General features: G+C 39.6%; 1 protein-coding gene across 1 annotated transcript in view; it reads right to left on the bottom strand.

Moving 5' to 3' along the window:
* Window positions 1-2,103: 2,103 nt before the first annotated feature.
* Window positions 2,104-17,992, bottom strand: part of NOS2 (nitric oxide synthase 2, inducible) — a 17,726-nt gene continuing 1,837 nt past the window's right edge. The window contains exons 3-26 of the mRNA XM_010295856.1: window positions 17,675-17,797; window positions 17,436-17,584; window positions 15,217-15,379; window positions 14,682-14,773; window positions 14,134-14,275; window positions 13,606-13,745; window positions 12,867-13,041; window positions 12,010-12,111; window positions 11,172-11,366; window positions 10,743-10,825; window positions 10,259-10,403; window positions 9,904-10,008; window positions 9,685-9,734; window positions 9,415-9,589; window positions 8,813-8,945; window positions 8,322-8,400; window positions 7,245-7,423; window positions 6,446-6,609; window positions 5,478-5,688; window positions 5,071-5,158; window positions 4,477-4,598; window positions 3,735-3,883; window positions 2,815-3,009; window positions 2,104-2,217 (exon numbers count right to left, since the gene is read on the bottom strand). Of these exons, the coding sequence (XP_010294158.1) occupies window positions 2,104-2,217; window positions 2,815-3,009; window positions 3,735-3,883; window positions 4,477-4,598; window positions 5,071-5,158; window positions 5,478-5,688; window positions 6,446-6,609; window positions 7,245-7,423; window positions 8,322-8,400; window positions 8,813-8,945; window positions 9,415-9,589; window positions 9,685-9,734; window positions 9,904-10,008; window positions 10,259-10,403; window positions 10,743-10,825; window positions 11,172-11,366; window positions 12,010-12,111; window positions 12,867-13,041; window positions 13,606-13,745; window positions 14,134-14,275; window positions 14,682-14,773; window positions 15,217-15,379; window positions 17,436-17,584; window positions 17,675-17,797 (3,273 nt within the window). The remainder of the gene's footprint in view (window positions 2,218-2,814; window positions 3,010-3,734; window positions 3,884-4,476; window positions 4,599-5,070; window positions 5,159-5,477; window positions 5,689-6,445; window positions 6,610-7,244; window positions 7,424-8,321; window positions 8,401-8,812; window positions 8,946-9,414; window positions 9,590-9,684; window positions 9,735-9,903; window positions 10,009-10,258; window positions 10,404-10,742; window positions 10,826-11,171; window positions 11,367-12,009; window positions 12,112-12,866; window positions 13,042-13,605; window positions 13,746-14,133; window positions 14,276-14,681; window positions 14,774-15,216; window positions 15,380-17,435; window positions 17,585-17,674; window positions 17,798-17,992) is intronic.

Here is a 17,992-nt window from a genome sequence, read left to right as displayed (position 1 = left end):
AACAGATCTCTGCCTTTCTTAATCCTTTCCTTTAACTGCCTTCTCACCTCTCTGCTAGGGGGAAATTTTTGCAATGGTGGAATTAAGATGAAAAGGTCCCTCAATAAAATTTGCCTCATCAACTTGTATCAGTGGAAAGTCATGCAACTTCTGAGCTGATACACACCCACTTGTGCCTCTTGCTCTGACTTGTTGGAGGACCATGAAGGAACAGATAGATGTTCTCGCTTCCCTGGCTGGCAGTTTTCAATGGTGTCTCACATCTCCACGACATGGCATCACCTAAGGGCACCGCAGTCTGCTCTCAACTTGGTATGAACAGCATGACTTTTTTTTTTTTTTTTCTGATTTTCTGACCCTCCAAATGAAAGTGAACTACGGTCCTTTCATACACAAGCAAGCACGTATAAAGGATTATGGTAATGCTTTAAAGTAAGTGATTACTTCAAAAAGACACCTGAGATACAAAGAAAGCATCCTTTTCCCATTGCAAGGCAATTCACCTATTTGGTCATGTGCATGGAAAATGGGTTGTGCAGTGATGCATCTCCCAAAAGGGCACGGAGCATATTAGCACTCTGAAGTATGGAACTTAATTCTTCCGTTCCCTACTTTTGTTGGACTCACTTGAAGTCTAGGTCTCGGTGAGCCCTGGACTTATGGAGAACTTTCTTAATGGAAAGTGCAATTACCTTGTTCCATTTCCAGCCCACCCAAAAAATCTAAAATCAGAAAACATCAACTAAACAAAGTATGAAATAGCACTGATGGAGTATGTATACTAGGTGCCCATCAGGACTCCATACTTGCCAGGAACCTCCTCTGTCCTTCACTCTCTTTGTAGCTGTTTTCTGATACGTCCTGTTCTCTGCCATCACTGTCCACATTCTTTCCTCTATGCTGTATTTTTGATCTTACGTCTAAGGCTGTCCTGAAGCATGTGTGAAACACACTGTACATACACGGCACTGTTGACTTTTGAGTCTCAACTCCTCCTTCATCAGAGTCCAGCTCCTGGAGACAAGGGGTGACAGGAAAATCTCACCTTAAGCTTTTTTAATATGATCATATAGCCCTAGTAATTTTCGACAAAGAACTAAAGCTCTGACATAACTGCAAGGCATAGAAAGAGCCAAAGTCAAAATATAACTAGGGCAAAATATTTTGCTCTCATTGCTGTTTTATATTCTTGCAGTTTACAAGCCAATCTCACAATCTGCGGTGCAAATTCACTTTCCTGGCAGTAAGAAAGACACATAACTAATCTTAGGCAGACTGCATAACTCCTGGAGACGGGCTCTTTACTTACGGAAGGAGTGATGGTTGGAGCCCAAACCCACTTCACCAGAACCTGAGAACTCACTTACCTACCTCTACTTTTTTAGGCTGAAGAGGTACATTTAATTCACACCAACTTGTTTGTCTCAATATAAAGGCATCTTTTATTACAAACAAATCAAGAAAAACAGAGCATAGAATTCAAATGTACAACGTGCTTTTGAATTTTCTGACCCTTACTGCCATAGGCTCTGTAACAACAACAATTCAGGTTCAAGTACCTGAAGAATTCAAAACTACTGCCTCCTCCTGTATATACATTTGAAGTGTATGCAGCAGATATTTCCACTTACGAACCATTATATTATCTCATTTGCAAATATTGCTTCAGATTCAACAAGGTGCGTGACTATACATTTCCAAGTGACAAAACCACCCATTTACTTCCTTTAAAGTGAATATGCACAGTAAAACAATCTGCTATAAATAAATTCAAAGATAAACAGTATATTTCAAAAAAAGATTTCAGTTCTAGCTTGCATAGTAAAAAACTCTAAATTTCCTTGTATTTACAAAAAAATAGCAGATTTATACTAACATAGACAGTGTTAAAAAAATAATTTGCATCTTCACTATTAAGATAACCTCCTAAAAGAAGTCTCAGAATAAATAGCAACAAAAGTTAAATTTAATATTTTTTTTAATTAAGGCTGAGGTTTAAAAGTCAAATCCTGCAATCATATACATGTGTATCATTTAACATGTATAAGAAAGAGGATTTGACCCCATGCTTCTTAAAAAGAACGACAAATGTGCAAGTATTGTCTAAAACGTTAGTTGATTTATTCTTGGACCGGTGGGTTGCAAAGCTCTTACACCTCTTTTGATTTCAGGTGGGAATACAGCCCCAAATATATCTTCATGGTATCGCTTTTGGCTCTGCAAAAAAAGGAAACCCATAAGATTAATTAAATACTGCTAGCCCCTCTTTACATCACTGTTAAGTAACTAAAAGGTCTTTTGCATTCGTATGACTAGTTCTGTGATAGTGGACCTTTTCGTGTTACCGTCAATAAAAGGAACCTGTCTGAATCCCAGACACACATGCTCCAGGACAAGTTCTGCTAACAGAAGGGTCCTAAAAAGCCAGCAGACCCAGGCACTGTGTTTTCAGTGACAGGCCCACTAATTTCTTAAATTCACTTTGCTCCATTGGTACAATAAAGTCTCAAACTCTTGACACTCTAGACACACTGCAATGCTGATGTCCAGGACACAAAGGGAGACACTGGTGAAAATGGTAGATGTAAGAGAAGAACACAACACATCACTCATAGACCCTAAAGAAACAGAAACTGCATTGGAAATTATGGTGAGTGGACTAAGCTGGTCAGTTAAAACTTTTTTCCTTTGTGCATTCTGTTGAAAAGAAGCTCACGGCAGCCTGCAAGATCTTGAGTGTGACTTTGAAGACTTCTGTAACCCATCCTGGAACACTGTCTGACTGGAAAGAATCCCTTTTGTATCATAGCATACCTTTAGCTGGAAGAAATACTCCTCCGCCTGCTGCTCATTGAGGTTCAGCTTTTTTGCAAACATCCCTTTCAAAGTCTCAGCAACATCCTTGGCCATGCGTACGTCTCCACAGACATACAGATGCCCTTCCTCCTTATGCAAGAGGTTGTACACTTTGGTCTCCAGCTTGCTTTGAAGAATGTCTTGAACATAGACCTTAGAAACAGCAAAAGGATCATTGGACAAGGTTTCTTAAATGCTCCTTTGGCTATTGGCTTTTCTAAATTCAATGTGGGTCTATGTAGTAAGGTTCTAAATGCCCTATGTATTCCAGCTGTGTGTTGCACCACAGCAAAGGAGAAGAAAAATGTCTTCATGCTATCTTTACAAGCTCCAGGCTTGAGGGCTAGACCTGTCTCCTGATTAAACTAGAGCAAACTAAGTCTCCTCTTTTTTAGAGCCAGTTACAACTGCCAAAGTCTCCTGACTTGCCAGGAAGATTAGCAGACCTAAAAAGAGCTTAAGCACTGTTGTGTTCTCCAATCAAGATTTCATCTAAGCAAAATTAATTTCCAGGGCCACTGTGTCATTGAAATGGTGACAAATGGCCAGAGCCAACTCATTTCCATCTCAGCGGCTAATCAAATCCTGCGAAATTTAAGGTTTCTGAAAATGTTCCAGCTTCTAGTTTCAAAGACTGTTTGCGCTTAAAGTGCTTCTCTATATGGCAGCGAGGGTTTTATACAGCTTGCTCATGCTGAAGTCCACAGTGAGATTCTCCTTTATTTTGAAGGTGCAGGGCATTTTGGCACTTGTTCACAATACATTGAAGAAAAATGCTAACTTTTTTTAAAGAATATTGTTAAACAGAGCCCAGATCTTAACTTGAGGGACCTCTGTGAAAGGAGACAACCCTTAAAGAACAAAGGAACAGGCCTTACTTTAGCTTGGCCAGGAAGTCTGGAGTAAGCTGTATAGACTTCTTTCAAGACTCCTTTCCTCTTCATTTCCTCAGTTTCTTCTTTGTAGATGTGATCGATGTCTGGTTGCCAGCAGCCAAATAATAATGTCATGTCACCACCTTTGATCCCTGAAACCAACATTGGAAAGTTTTTTAATCTTTCCTGGTACGGCCTAGTATCTCCTATGACTATTCCCAGAGGGCCCTGTCACAGTAACTAGCTGTGTACAGCTACTTTCTAATTAGCCTTTCTCACTAAACGTTTGAGGAGAGTGTACGTGTCTGCGTGTGACAGCTTCTGATTTCAGAGTCCTGCAGTAGGACAGAACCTGCCCAAGCCCTTGGAGAACTATGCGGAATCACGCGTTGGAACAGGTTCCCCAAATGGGCTGACGCAGGCAGACCGCGGTGTTTCCTCGCCACTCTGTGCCCCTGTGTGAGCGCCTGGGGCAGGCACTGAACGTACAGTGTTTACAAGGACACACAAGCTGCTCCTTCCAAGCGACCAGATACCTCAAGACCACCAGAATGGTCTCAAGTGGGATGGATTAGCTGTTTCAGTGCAGTGTTCAATCAGTCTTGGGCTGACAAATTTCTACGGGGTTTACTTGGCTAATGTTTCTGGGTGTCTCCACCCGCAGAGATTTTATTTGGAGAACTAGGGCTGCCTTCTGCTGCTGTGCGAGTTATGCCCCCCCCCTTGTGGCAATCCCCGTAAGTACCTTTATTTTCCAAGTCGTACAGACGCTGCAGCCAGAAACTTCTGAAGGGAGCAATCCCTGTTCCTGGGCCGATCAGAATGCATGGCTTGCTTCGCTCCTCTGGGAGCTGGAATTCATTACCACTAACATGCAAAAATACGTTAATTAGGTAATTAGTTTATGACTGATATCTCGGTGTCAGTTTCCTGAATGAGCAGCACAGCCTAAGTTACCAATTTGAAAACAGTAATGGGGCTTAACTTGCTGACGGTTGCTTCTCGTTGCCTTAAGTTTTACTTGCTCTATAGTGGATGTGCTGACAGTGGGGACAGCATCATATAAATAGAATTCTTTTAAAATTTTCTATTTTATTAGATTAAAATTTAAAAAAAATTAAAATTTATGATTTTACTCAACATAACGTATGGTAAATATCTCATCTCTGAAAGACAGGGAGTTCCCTCTTTTTCCAAACTCAGATTTCTCAAACTCCAATCTGGATTCACCAGTCGCTTGAAAATCATATACAAACCATGAAAAAAAACACTGAAGAAGGTGAACTAAGAACCGCTGGTTTGGGGATCTTTTTTTCTTTTTTCGCTGTCATACACTCACCTGCGTATAAAGCATGGAACCATTTCGTTGAGAGCTACTGTATTCAGCCATGTGCTGCAAACTCCATGGTGCAAAGGCCCTTGTCCATCTAATCAGAGCAAAGGAAAACACCTCTGTCACTATTCAAAAGCTCTCAATTTTTTAAAAAAGCATAGGTTATACTTAAAATTATGATTTTTAAATAAGTGTATATCTAGTAATGATTTACAAAACAAGGATACACTGATGATGATGCAGGATTTTAGCAAATCCTAACACAGTATGAACATCTCCACTGCATGTATCACAATACAAACTTCTGTTACAGATATGCTTCATGCCACATGGCAGAGACAGTTTTTTTCTGAACCACAATGCAGCCTAAATATAATTTAATTAAGAGATAAATTAAAACAACAATTCATTACCTCTTGTCCTGTAGTTTACAACTGCAACTGTCAGATGAATCTCTCTGGGTGTCATGTCACATGAAGAACTGACAGAATAGTACCTGGGTTTCAGAAACGGCAGCTGAGTCAGTAAGAAAGCTGTTGAGACCTCAGCAGAAGGAAACTCCTCCAGGACCTCCAGGATGTTTGGGCTGTTGTAAAACTTCCATTTATTGTATTCTTCTGTGCTCTGAAAGCCAAAGGCCACCATCAGAGTGTTACCACCATGCTGAGTTCAGGAGAGCAGGGATATTTGAAATGTCACTTATAAATAAGATTCCTGCTTTACATTCAATTAAATATGCAGGCAAATAAACAGAGGATTCTCAAAACTTTGCCTAGACCAATACTGGGGTTTCTTAAGAAATTGTTTCATTTTTGAAAACAGAAGTACAGAACGCCCATTACAATTGTCTCAGATACCAGCTCTTTCAGTGAGGATACCACAACATGGTATGTGCCCAGGTCCTGATACCTACTGAGCCTTGCTGAACCCAGCAGGAGAAGCAAGCACTTACCACATCTGTGAGTCATCGGTTACTTAAAGTGACATCCCTCTTACTCTCACAGTACCAAATTCTCTGACAAAAATATCTACCGGCTCCCCTCCAAGCCCTCCACCTGCAAACTGTAAGGTCTTTTGATAGTGTATCACCAGAAACCACCATGAGACAGGCAAGAGAAACAGGCAGGCAAACTGACCCACCCAGAACCACACAGGAAATACAGATCTGAAGAAATCTCTTGATTCCCACGCCCAAGCTGAGCCCCAAGACCACCTTTTCTCTCACTGTGGTTGGTTTTACAAGCACACAGAACATGTAACAGCGGAATAAAAATCAAGCACCATCACTGCAAAAATTTCTTAAGCTTCTGCTACAGAGTAAGACGTCATCAGATGGCCCAGTATACAGTACTTCTAACGTAAATCCAGCCTGAATGCTTACCTGACATAAAACTTCCAGTCTCTGCTTGTCTCCTTCAGCTGTTACCAGCTGGGAGAGTTTTTTTAGCAGTTGTTGGGATGGTGGAGTAGTGATATCAAGCAAATATGTCAAAGCCTCGGCGAGTGTGCAGGCTGGAATCTTTTTGTCACTTGTCCAGTAGCCACCTGGAAAGGAGGGAAATAAAACAACACCTGGCAATTCCCGTGGCATTTGACAGCTGTAGAGCTTTGCAAAACTCAGTGTCCTTCAAAATACGACTTCAGACTAGGTTGCAGCAGGTCTAGACCACAGGGTCCTTCTGAAAAGAATTTAATGTGAGGGTCCAAACTTTTGGTAGGAGGAGGATCCGATGCGGAGAATCGCGTGATGACAAAACACCACTTTAAATGAAAAGTCTTTCATTTGAGGAAATCACATTTCTGGGTGTTAGAATTCTATGATTTAGCAAATTGTTCCTACTAAGACGGAAAACGTGGTCATGACATGTAAATCTATTTTAGGACTCTGATATGTAGCAACAATAAGCAGACAATTTAATTTAATTGCAGTCCATGGCCAATTTAGCAACTGAATTACAGTGTCAACCTAGGATAACTCTGTGAACACTGATGAAGTTACCATGGACTACCAGAATATTCAAAATCAGAATTGAGAACTGTAAGAACTAAAAGCATCAACAAAATCCTATTGAAACTTAAGAAAAGGATAATAGAATCAAATTCAGCCTATAAAAATTCTCAGGGATTTTAGAGAAATCTGTCAAACATCCTGTTATTTTGTCTAAAGAGAGCCAACCTACCAGCAGTGCAGGTTTCAAGCCTGATGGTCTGATCAGCTGGAGGGGCATCCTTGACATGTGCAATGAGGCCATGGACTAATTCTGGCTGGTTGCCTGGGAAAATGCCGATATGTTCTCCAGGCAGGTAGTGCACTTCCTGATCAGTCTCACAGGAAAGCTTAACGAGAATGGTAACACGACTAGATATAGGAAAAAAAGAGACCAGACAGATCTTGGTTACGTTGACAGGATTTCCCTTGAACTGCGCAGAAAAGGAATAAATCTGAAGTGACAGTTGGCAAGGGCTTATTTGTGTTCATTACCAAACTATCAGACCAGCTTAGTACTTCACGGAGACTTAAACAAATAATAGCCCAGATATGTTAAGTACTTATATCAAAACAAGTAAGATGCTGAAGTGCTGCCTGATCTGTCCGCTATAGAATAAATGTGCCTGCAATCAGACAATGAAAGGAAGTGCAGCTCTGCTGAAGACTGAATAGCTCACATCTTAAACGAGCTCAGAGGACTTCCCACAAGACAACTGTATTTAGCACAGGGAGGAAAGAGACCTCCTGAAGGACGTTAAAGAGCCACTCATGGATGCTATTTCTAAGAAGGATGTTAGCACTGATTATCCTTTTGTATTTCCTTCTGTATTGTCCTGTCTCAGCTTGCTTTGCAGTACAACTGAATGCAGCAGCTTCTTGCACTATCCCTTTTCCCTTTTTCTGCCCCCCACCCCCCGCTAGGAGGCAATTTTTCCCCTAAATGAAGTAAACACTTGCGTGGCATGTAGCATACCAAGCAAGGAAGAGGCAACATACATGTGACCTTCTACATTTAGTAGGTATCAAAGGGCCATATCACATCTCTCAGAGACTGTACTGGGAAGTCAACTCCTATCTAAATCAGAGTTAAGACTGCATGTACTCTTGTGGTCTTGTGATAATGATTGACTTCTACTAATGATAGTACAAAATTCGTATATATTTCTTAATAACTGCAGGGAGATGTTGTTTATAACCAGGCATTTCAGATGTTTAAGATCTTAGTAAAATGTAGTGTTGCAGTGTTCAAAAGAATGAGATATGGTACCTGGATTTTAAACTTTGAAGATTCTGTCTGAATTTCAGCTTCATGGGAATTATATCCTTGGCATGAATGTTTGCAAGTACTGTTGAGATAAGAGGACATGATTCATGTTAATTCTGTGATTAGGTTTGTTTAAAATGTCTTCAAATAATATGCAGAAAAGAACTGAACCATGCTTGCCCTAGAATATCATATACTTCTAGTCAGTTATGTGTCCTACATGCATGCCTTCTGTGACTAAAAGTAGCTCATCTCAGCTTTTGTTCTTCTGGGGCTGTCAAAAATGTGTGCTAGTTCTCGTGTTCTACTGTTACTGTGCTGGAACAGATAGTGGTTTATGCCATGTAAACCAATGTCTTTTTTTCTCTGACCACTGTACTTTATTATATGAATTCCATCGTCTAGCAGGACCAATATCACTTTTAGAAAACCTTTACAGTTCAGACCTATCTGAAGCAAAACGGACAGAGGAAGTGGAAGGTGGGACGTCATACCTTTAGCCAAGTCCATGGTTTGAGAGTCATGCACTATTCTGTAATTCTTAGGATCCCAGCTTTCATCAGAGGTATATATTTCAGGCAACTGAATACTGTTTTTCCCACGGATGTTAAAAATGTCACAGGCAGTCTAGAAAAAAGAAAAAAATAAGGCTATTAATGGTAAAAATAATATTCTTAGCATTGTCATAATCCTAATGGGGAGATATCAATTCCACAGATTGCTATTGTTTGTTGAGTTCACTGATGTTATAGGGGTTCAGCAAGTACAGTAAGGTTCCACTTCTATACCAGTATAGCTAGAAAAACTGATCTACTTCAAAAAATTCTGATGTCTGATGCTACCATCCTTGTTCATACTCAGCCTCCCAGTACCCAAAAGGTTTTACTGACCTTCATGTGAATACTAAAAAATAACAGAAAAGGGGCCCAGTTCCCTCTTCAACTTAGGCAGACAGTAGAAGAGACGGGAGTTTGAAATCAGATATAAATCCAAGTTTGTTTTCCTTCATTTTTCAGGGATGCTGTGAACGGGATGCTAGTGAATACTGAAATAAAATGAAATAATGAACTAAAATATGAGCTAACTATACAGTTACCTTGAATGCATTGACTGCCCATGTGCGAAAGGCTGCTTCTTGTCCATTGAGTTCATCTCCTTCACCTATTGGAATGAGCTGAGAAGCCCCTAGTTGGGCCAGTTTTTGGTCAATGGTGTGAGCAAAGGCACAGAATTCTGGATACATGCTGGATCCCAAACCAAACACAGCGTATCTGCAGAATGAGATAAAAATAAGATCACTATGTTATGCTAAATGAAATCCAAAAGGACTCAATCACATGCAAAGCAAGTAACAATGTATTTTTACCTAATTTTTTTTCTCAGCAATTTCAGGGTGAGCAAGGAGTTCTTCAAGCTCTGTATAAAAATTCATAAAACACTTAAGATTAGAAAAAGGCTTTTTGATTTAAAACAGAAGTGAGACCCGGATCTATATCTTACTCAAGTACATGGGACAAATGAAAGGGCTATCTTTGGTCTCAGTCTTTGAGTTGAGACTCATACATACTTCTGAGGTGAATATTACCTTTCCGTTATTTGGAGAATCTCCATTTCCAAAAGTGCTAGTAACCACTAAAAGAAGTGTTTCTTTTTCCAGGTCAGAGATGTTGTATTCATCCATGCACAGAATCTGGAAGATATAAAGCTCATGAGAAATTGCTAGCAGACAGAAGAACTAGCATTAGATATCTCTGTGATTGCGACAGTTGACCAAATTTACAATGCATTATGCTAAATGAATACAAAACCAAAGCTCTTGTCCAACTTATATTTGCTGGACGTTCAAAACATAGGTTTAGAGAATGAAAAAGCTTGCAGAAGTTGATAAAACTAGGCAAACTTCTTTCTCCATTTTGTGTGGATGATTTATACTTCCTTACCTTAGTGTTGAAGGCACAATTGAACAAACTGCACAGATTGTTGGCTAGCGTTTCAGATTTCCCAGTCTCTGTTGCATAGATTACAGTGACCTTGGACCTGGTTGCCATTGTTTGTCGCATGAGTGAAGATGCAAAGAGTACAGCCCTTGAGGGGAAAAAAAAAAAAAATCACATATAATTTTTAATAGACCTAATTTAAAAACTATAGCTAGTAATTCAGATTGATTCACAAACAAGATAGGAAAGACTGATCTCGAGCATGGCTTTTCCTTGGAAGATTGTTCAGAAGCAATAGCCTTATTCAGTAGCTCTGAACAAGAATCTTAGATGTGAATATTACCTAACTGTGGAGAAGTAAGTCTATGATTCAAACAATCCAAGTAGTCCCTACTGAAATAACTATTAAAAAAAATGTGTAACAGAAACATCACAAGAATAGAATATTTGGGAAAAAAGCATGAAGACTCTTATTTGAACAACTTACTTTGCCAAGATGCTAAACGTTATTTCTTTTTTCTTTGGCCTCCGGGTCTCATCATGCCAGACATGTGTTTTCCATGCATCCACCTTTAAAAACCAAAAAATTTAAACTTGGGGTAAGGAATGTAAAATAATAAATACACAGTTTGTAGATCTTTGAAAGGGCCAGATTGAATAGAATCAGTATATACAATCCACTGTGTACAAATAAAAGAATCCGTCTCTGTAGCATTAAGTTGCATCTTACAGCTTGAGAATTCAACAGAACTAACATAACCTTCCACAGTACAACAGATATTGCCTGCTATTTATGAATTTCTCTAGTGAACTTTCATTAACCATGGCTTTTCATTCAGGTGTCTTCAGGTCCCAAATTATCATCTGCACTGCTAAAGTTGTCTGCTAGAATCACATTTCTTTGGATAATGTGTACCTGGTAGTAATAGAAGGGAGTGAGGACATAGTTCAACATCTCCTGGTGGAACACGGGAGTTATGCTCCCCGATATAGGAGGTACAATCCACACCCAGTCAGCCGGGCAGCCCCCTCGCACACGGTACTCATTCTGCATGTATTTCATGAAAGACTCAGCAGCTGAGTGGTGATCCATGATAGTCACATTTTGTTTCTAGAATAATTGCAAAATGAGAGACATACATTAAAAAGCCCGTTTTGCTCTTCTTCCTGATGTAGTTAAAGTAATCCTTTTGCTTTGGTTAATATTTCAAGGACTTTATTCAGTGCTGGGAAATAATTACCATCAGCAACTATTATATAGATACAGATTGAGGTGGACCTTGGATTAAGGACTTTTATGTCCTTTGATTTTTTTTTTTTTTTTTAACATCAGCATTTTACCTCTCCAGCACTGGGAGTGCATGCTGAAAAGCCTCCGATTAATTTTTACCCATCTCTCATATTGATATGATATGTTAAATAAACTGTAATTGTAAATAAAAGATATTAATCTTTTACATAGATTTTGACATTTAGCCATATGTGTTAAAAGGACGAACAATCTTGCCCTTAACTTCCTTTTCATTTTCTCTCCTTCTGCCTTCACCTGAGATTTTTTTCTGGCAACAACAGGAAATATGGATTCCTCTACTTTCCCACGTGTGAATCAAGAATAACTCTACTGGAATCACATTGATAACCTCCACTGAGCATTGGTCCATTGGCACTGTATTTGTATAAAGATATTATAAGTGAAAGGAAAAAGGGACACACAATATTCAGTGTCTCTTCAGATACCACACTTGTCGACTTACTTGGAAGCTATAAAGCACAGCCACATTTATCTCTACAACAGCTCGGTCCTTCCATAACGATGAAAGTTTGTTTGTTTCCAGTCCCATTCTTCTCCCTACCTCCTACATGTGAAAAAGAGAGAAAAGGGAAAAGCAAATTCACTATGTGGGACTTAGACCTCATGATTTTTCCACCTCATCACACTAATATGCAGGAAAAAGTACTGTGGAAGGGGGAAGAGTCAGTCTTATGCTGGGGAAAGTGATGGCAGAAGAAACACTTGAGATTAGAGGTAAACTTGAATTACGGAGTTCTGGTCCTTGAGGCTGTTCCAGTTTGGGGAAGCAGTGAGTGGTTCTCTCCTGGACTAAATGCTTTAAAAGGTGGCAGTATCTGGTTATAAGTCATCATTATTCATTTGTACTGGTGAGGTGACCAAGACCTGCAGCTAAGCACCAGGACTGCACTGCCTTGTCAACAGCAGACTGGAACTGACACAATTATACCTCTGAGAAATGTACAGTCAGAGACCAAAAGTTCTGAAGCAGCAGTGCTCACATAAAAATGGGGAAGAATATTTAAATGCTTTTAAAATTTTTTCACAGTTGCAGTTTCATCATTCTATCCAGGTAGTTGGAACAGATACTGTCAGAACACTGTAAAAAGAGTCATACGATCTGGCAGTCATAATCTTGGCAGAAATTCAAGGTGTCCCACAGTAGTCAGGATACCGTGTCAGATCAGGACTGATGTGTTCGTGTGATGTAAATACAACACCCATCCCAGCAAAGACTGAGAGTGTCCCTGTTTCAAAAACGCTCCACCCACCAAGTTCATTCCCTTCTCAGATCAACACACTTCTACTTCAGAAGGTTACCTTCAGGATGTTGTATCGCTGCACATCACAGAAGTCTCGCACTCCTATCTCGGTCCCCATGTACCAGCCATTGAAAGGACATCCAGAAAATTCCAGGCCTCCCACCTCAAGAAGCATGTTGGCAACAGCAGGCAGTGCATACCACTTCAGATCTAGCTCCTTAAACCATCCGTACCTGTTAAACAAGCATTTCGATTTATTACTTTGTGTGTCTTTTCCTCCTTAAGGCAATAACGAGAAAAGTCCAGGAAGAGAAAGAGTACTATCTCTAGGAGGAATGGCCCATGAAGCACAGTCTGCAAAAGCCCATAGCAGGTTTTGTTTACAATGTGGTAACCTGGAATTGCCTGCTAAAGAAATTGCGGGACAGTATTACAGAGGCCACTCCCAAAGCCAACATGAAGAAAAATAACAAAAACAGAAAGGCAATAAACATTTTCTATCAGTGCAGCCATATTTTACAGGTGTATTACACTGGCATAAGAAATGATGATTTTACAAATTCTAAATATAATTGAAATGTATACTGGGAAAAAAAAGATTTCCAACAAAAATGCTATTGGCTTCCTTAAATTAAATGTCATTTCATTATTCTAACAAGCAATTTATCTTTCAGGACAATTTACCATAATTTCATCCTAACAAAGAACTCATAAAATGACTGCCACAGGAGCGGGCTAATAACCTGCCAAGGTGAGGCAGAGGCAAAAATGCAATTATCTAAATCTTGTGTGCTTACTTTGGATGCTCCATTGGCACTTCTAGGACAATTTCTGGCGGGAGTTCAAATATTTCTGGGTCTTGGCCATTTGCTTGGAGAACAAGTGGAACTACATCAAAGCGGCCATATTTCGGCTTCCACCCAAGCTCAATGCACAACTGTAAATAAAGAAAGTACATTTCAGTTTTTTTAGTTTTTCCTCCCCCTTGACTTGAAGACAAAAGAATGTTAGCTCTCTAAAACTTGCTGAGATAAATTCTGTGTGACAAGGGTTATTTTTCCCATTCAAACAACACTGAGACATGTTGTTCAAGTAGCGATTGTGTCCCTGACTTAAGAGGAGCATTAGCTCACCCCGTTTCGGAGACGGAGGGCAGTATTTTATATCATGGTTGTAAGAAATGATTGGTCCTGTGGGGCAGAACATCCCATTCCCTCCTTACCGCCACACTTCCCTCCCACTCCTCATAAACATGCAAGAACCCCCCCCGACAGATGTGTTAGACAAGATGGAAAGCAGTTCTGAGTCTGTATTTGGAACTGTACCTGTGTGAACTCCACGCTGGCAGGGTCTCCTATGATAGACCCATCTGGCATTTGATATCCAGCATATCGGATGAGCTGGCTGTTCCAAACACGGAAATCGTGTTTCCCATCAGTCCTCTGGGGGAAGACAGTGATGGCTGATCTGCCCAGAGAGACAATCAAATCCTGTTACACCACAGCAGCGCATCAAACACATTTTAATTATTAAGACATAAATTGTTACCAATGGCAATTATTTTATATTTCTAAAATAAGCACCAGTAGAAATAAAATCATTCATCCTCTCCACCGACCTCCTTGAATCTTCAAATCACCAATTTTCCCCAGGAGTTATGAAAGGTTTTGCCACATCAGCCATCAAAGTCACAAACTTTCAAAATGGCTGATGGTATACATGAGAGGAACATATGAGTACCAGGAGAATTAAGAGCAGAGACAAGTTGTCAAAATATTTAGAGAGACCATTTTGGGTCTTAGGCAGAGTTTTGAATCCAGATCTGGATGTGATTTTTGTTGTTTAAAATTGAAACTAAATAAAAGAGGCCTACCTTATATTTCCATTGTTTGTGGCATACTTAATATGACGACAGAGATGCTCAAACATTTCCATCGCTGTTTTACAATCACGTGCATCAAATACCTATATGTTTCCAAAAGAAAAGAAAAAACCTGATTTTGAAACAGTAACGTAAGCTCATATTTTTTCTTATGCAGCTGAGGAAAGGAAAGCTTAAGGAAAACAGTGAAATGAAAAAATTTGCATTTCTCAATTTAGTTGTAGCTCTTCTTGGAAAGTTCATTTTTATTGTTCTTATATGCATCATTTTCACACGTAACACTCCTCCAAGGACCAAGACATGCACCTGGTTCCACAACTTAGTTGGTTCCTACATTAGCACTCCTACACAGGTTTTCATTCAACTGTGAGGCAAAGAACTACAAAAAAAAAGTTGATCTTATGATAAGTATAGGAGGGAGTAGTTCTCAGTTGAAGCAACTGGCATATTTTACCAAAGTAAAGGACATTCTTCTGATTTACATCAGACGACTGTTTGTCCCATAATGTCTAGACTCTTAGGTTACCTGTAGATTGGACCACTGGATTCTCCCAATACACCTAGGCGCATTCCTCCAGGCCTGTTTGGCAGCAAAGATCAGTTCGTCCTTTGTCAGATGGTAGGTTCCTGTTGTTTCTATCTCCTTGGTCACTGTTTCCAGTCGGACCAGGTGTTCTTCTATTTTTGGCCTGTTGAACAGGAAATAGCCATGAAGAGAAACAATGAGAATTTCATTACTTAGAACTGATTTAAACTGCAGACATTCTCCTTATGTTCTGGGTCAAGAAGAGCAGAGGCACTGCTGAAGCCATAAAGCTTCTGAGCATCCTTTTGCATGAGAAGACTTCTATTTACATCACTGATTTTATCTGCCAGAATGCAGTTAACGTAAATTTCCAGGGATGGGATTAGCATTTATGTAGGCTGGGATATGGCAAGTTTGGATAAACATTGAGAAACCTGTCCCTGTTATAAATCTACACTCTCTGGGTGTGAAACAGGTCACTATAAAATACTCTATCCTTTATGAAAACATCCATTACCTCACAAAGTCAGCAATTTTACTGTACTTCAGATGTGAGAAGTCACCATCATCTGCTCCCCACCTCCCCTCTACTGCACCAGACTTTTGTCCCCAAAGCATAGCTGTTATTTATTGCAGCAGTCTAAGGTCCAAGATTTTTATCAAAAAACAGGGGGTATTCTAGCTAAAGGGATGAGTTAGGACTCTGAGGACTCATAGGACTCTGAGGACTGCTGAGGAGAATTTTTCCTGGCATCAGAATTTAGGAACTGTGCTTAGTGAGTGCAAATTACAGCATTTACTAGCCTAATGAAGACACTAACACACTAGAAATTTAAGTAGCGACACCATGCTTTCACCACCCCAACACATACATGGATTGATCACAAGTTTTTCTGTGTGAGTTTTCAGTTTAAATGTGGATTTTCTAGATTAGTTTGGAAAAAATTGTCAAATCACAAGCAAATGAAAAGTAGAGAACATACTAGCTTCAGCCCAGAAGTAGGATTATAGCAACTGTCCTCTCAAAGCTCTTTTATTTTCACAGGGACACAGCTCTTCTGAGCAAACTAAGTAGGATTTTCATTCCTAAATGGAAATGCTGAGCAATTCCTTTGTCAGGGAAACCAACTCTAAAATTCTTTAGCTTGATAACAGAGAATGAAGTCAAAACATTAGGAAATATCTATCACAGCACAGACAAAAATTGTTTTGTTGGCTTACAGATAGAATGAAAATAGCCAGCACTGTCTGAGAGTTTTCACATTTTCAACAAGATGAAAGATCAAGGGCAAGCATGTAAGATAGTGTAAATCAATGTGATCAAATAGCCATGAGCAGAAACACAGAGATGTGCAACTTTGAGTACAGCCTGTGTGTAAGACAGCAACTTGCAAAAAGATTCAGATGGAAGAAAGCTTTGTAGAAGAGTTCAAAGTGTCTAAAGAAGTAGCCATTATGTGGCTGAGTCTCTTTGAAAGTCTGATAATGTTTTATAATGGGATAAGCAAACATTGAATTGTCACTTGAAAGCCTGTCATGTGAAAACTTTGTCACTGCAAACTCTTGGACCTTAACCAGATCTTTTGCAGGTTTTACTGCAACAAGATGCCTCTGCACCACATCCATTTTTGCAAAAACACAAACCTCTTTTCTGAAGCTAGAGCATCCCTCTCAGCATGCTCAGTAAGCTTATGTTGAAGATAGCACAGAGAAGGTTGATAAGCAAGAGACTGGCCTTCCAATCTTTGGCTAAAGCCTTGAGAGTCAAAACAGAGAACAAAAGAACACAGAGAAAAGATACTTGGAACAGCAGAAACAAAAAGCATTATCACATTATTTACATCTAAGACTGATCTGAGTAGGAGCTAATCCCATTGACATCCAATGTTAAGAAAACAAAAGGTAACATTCTGTAAGAGAGTCCTAACGCAGCTGCTTATTACAACTGTACTATAAGGTAACGCACTCAGAAGGGATGGGGCTGAGGAATGCACTGTACAGAGTCCATTCATGTATTGCCAAGATTTGGGATTGGCAGATACAGCATATGAAGTGCAGTAATATTTTTATTTACCTTTTCTAATAGTCCTTATCTATTTTTTGAATGCATGCCACGTAACGGGATAGTTACTGATAGCTGTGAAGAATCCAAACACTTCTATAGTCTCACAGACAGATAGGTAGGTAGAAGACCAAAAATTAAGGTAAAGTTGGCTTACTCTTTAAACGAATTGTAGTACTGCTTGATAAAGTCTATTGCCTGAGGTAAAAGCTCTGCTGGTGGAACTGGCCCATCTCTAGTACCTTTCACCAGGCCCTTTGGGGTCATGAGTGCCCCTTGGCAGGCTTTGGTCCGGCAGTTGATAACCTGAAAAACAACAAAATGTCAAAAAAGAATGTTGCACTCTATATCTTTTCAAAGTTATGAAAAGTCACTCTTCAGGTGTCCATATCTTACCTCCTTTGCTGTCAGGTGTAGTGTGTCAAGAAAGCTGGATCCATTCTCCAGGTTTCTTACTTTTACATGTCTCGGACATCTTGATATTTGGTTTGAAGCTTTGATACCATTTGGGGGAAGGTTCTGGACAGAGAAAAGGTAAGAATACTTACTGTCTTCAAACCTGTCAAATATCTTAGAGCTTAATTTTAAATCTTATTTGACCTTTAAAATGCTACAAATTAAATTCAAAAAACTAGGTATAAATGTGATCTTCTTCAACGTGAGTATTTATTCGAGCACAAAACTGCTGACCTAATCCACAGTTTGATATGAAGC

Source organism: Phaethon lepturus, unplaced genomic scaffold (assembly GCF_000687285.1).
Source record: "Phaethon lepturus isolate BGI_N335 unplaced genomic scaffold, ASM68728v1 scaffold19430, whole genome shotgun sequence".
Taxonomy (NCBI): Eukaryota; Metazoa; Chordata; class Aves; order Phaethontiformes; family Phaethontidae; genus Phaethon; species Phaethon lepturus.
This window is presented reverse-complemented; position numbering and strand designations above follow the sequence as displayed.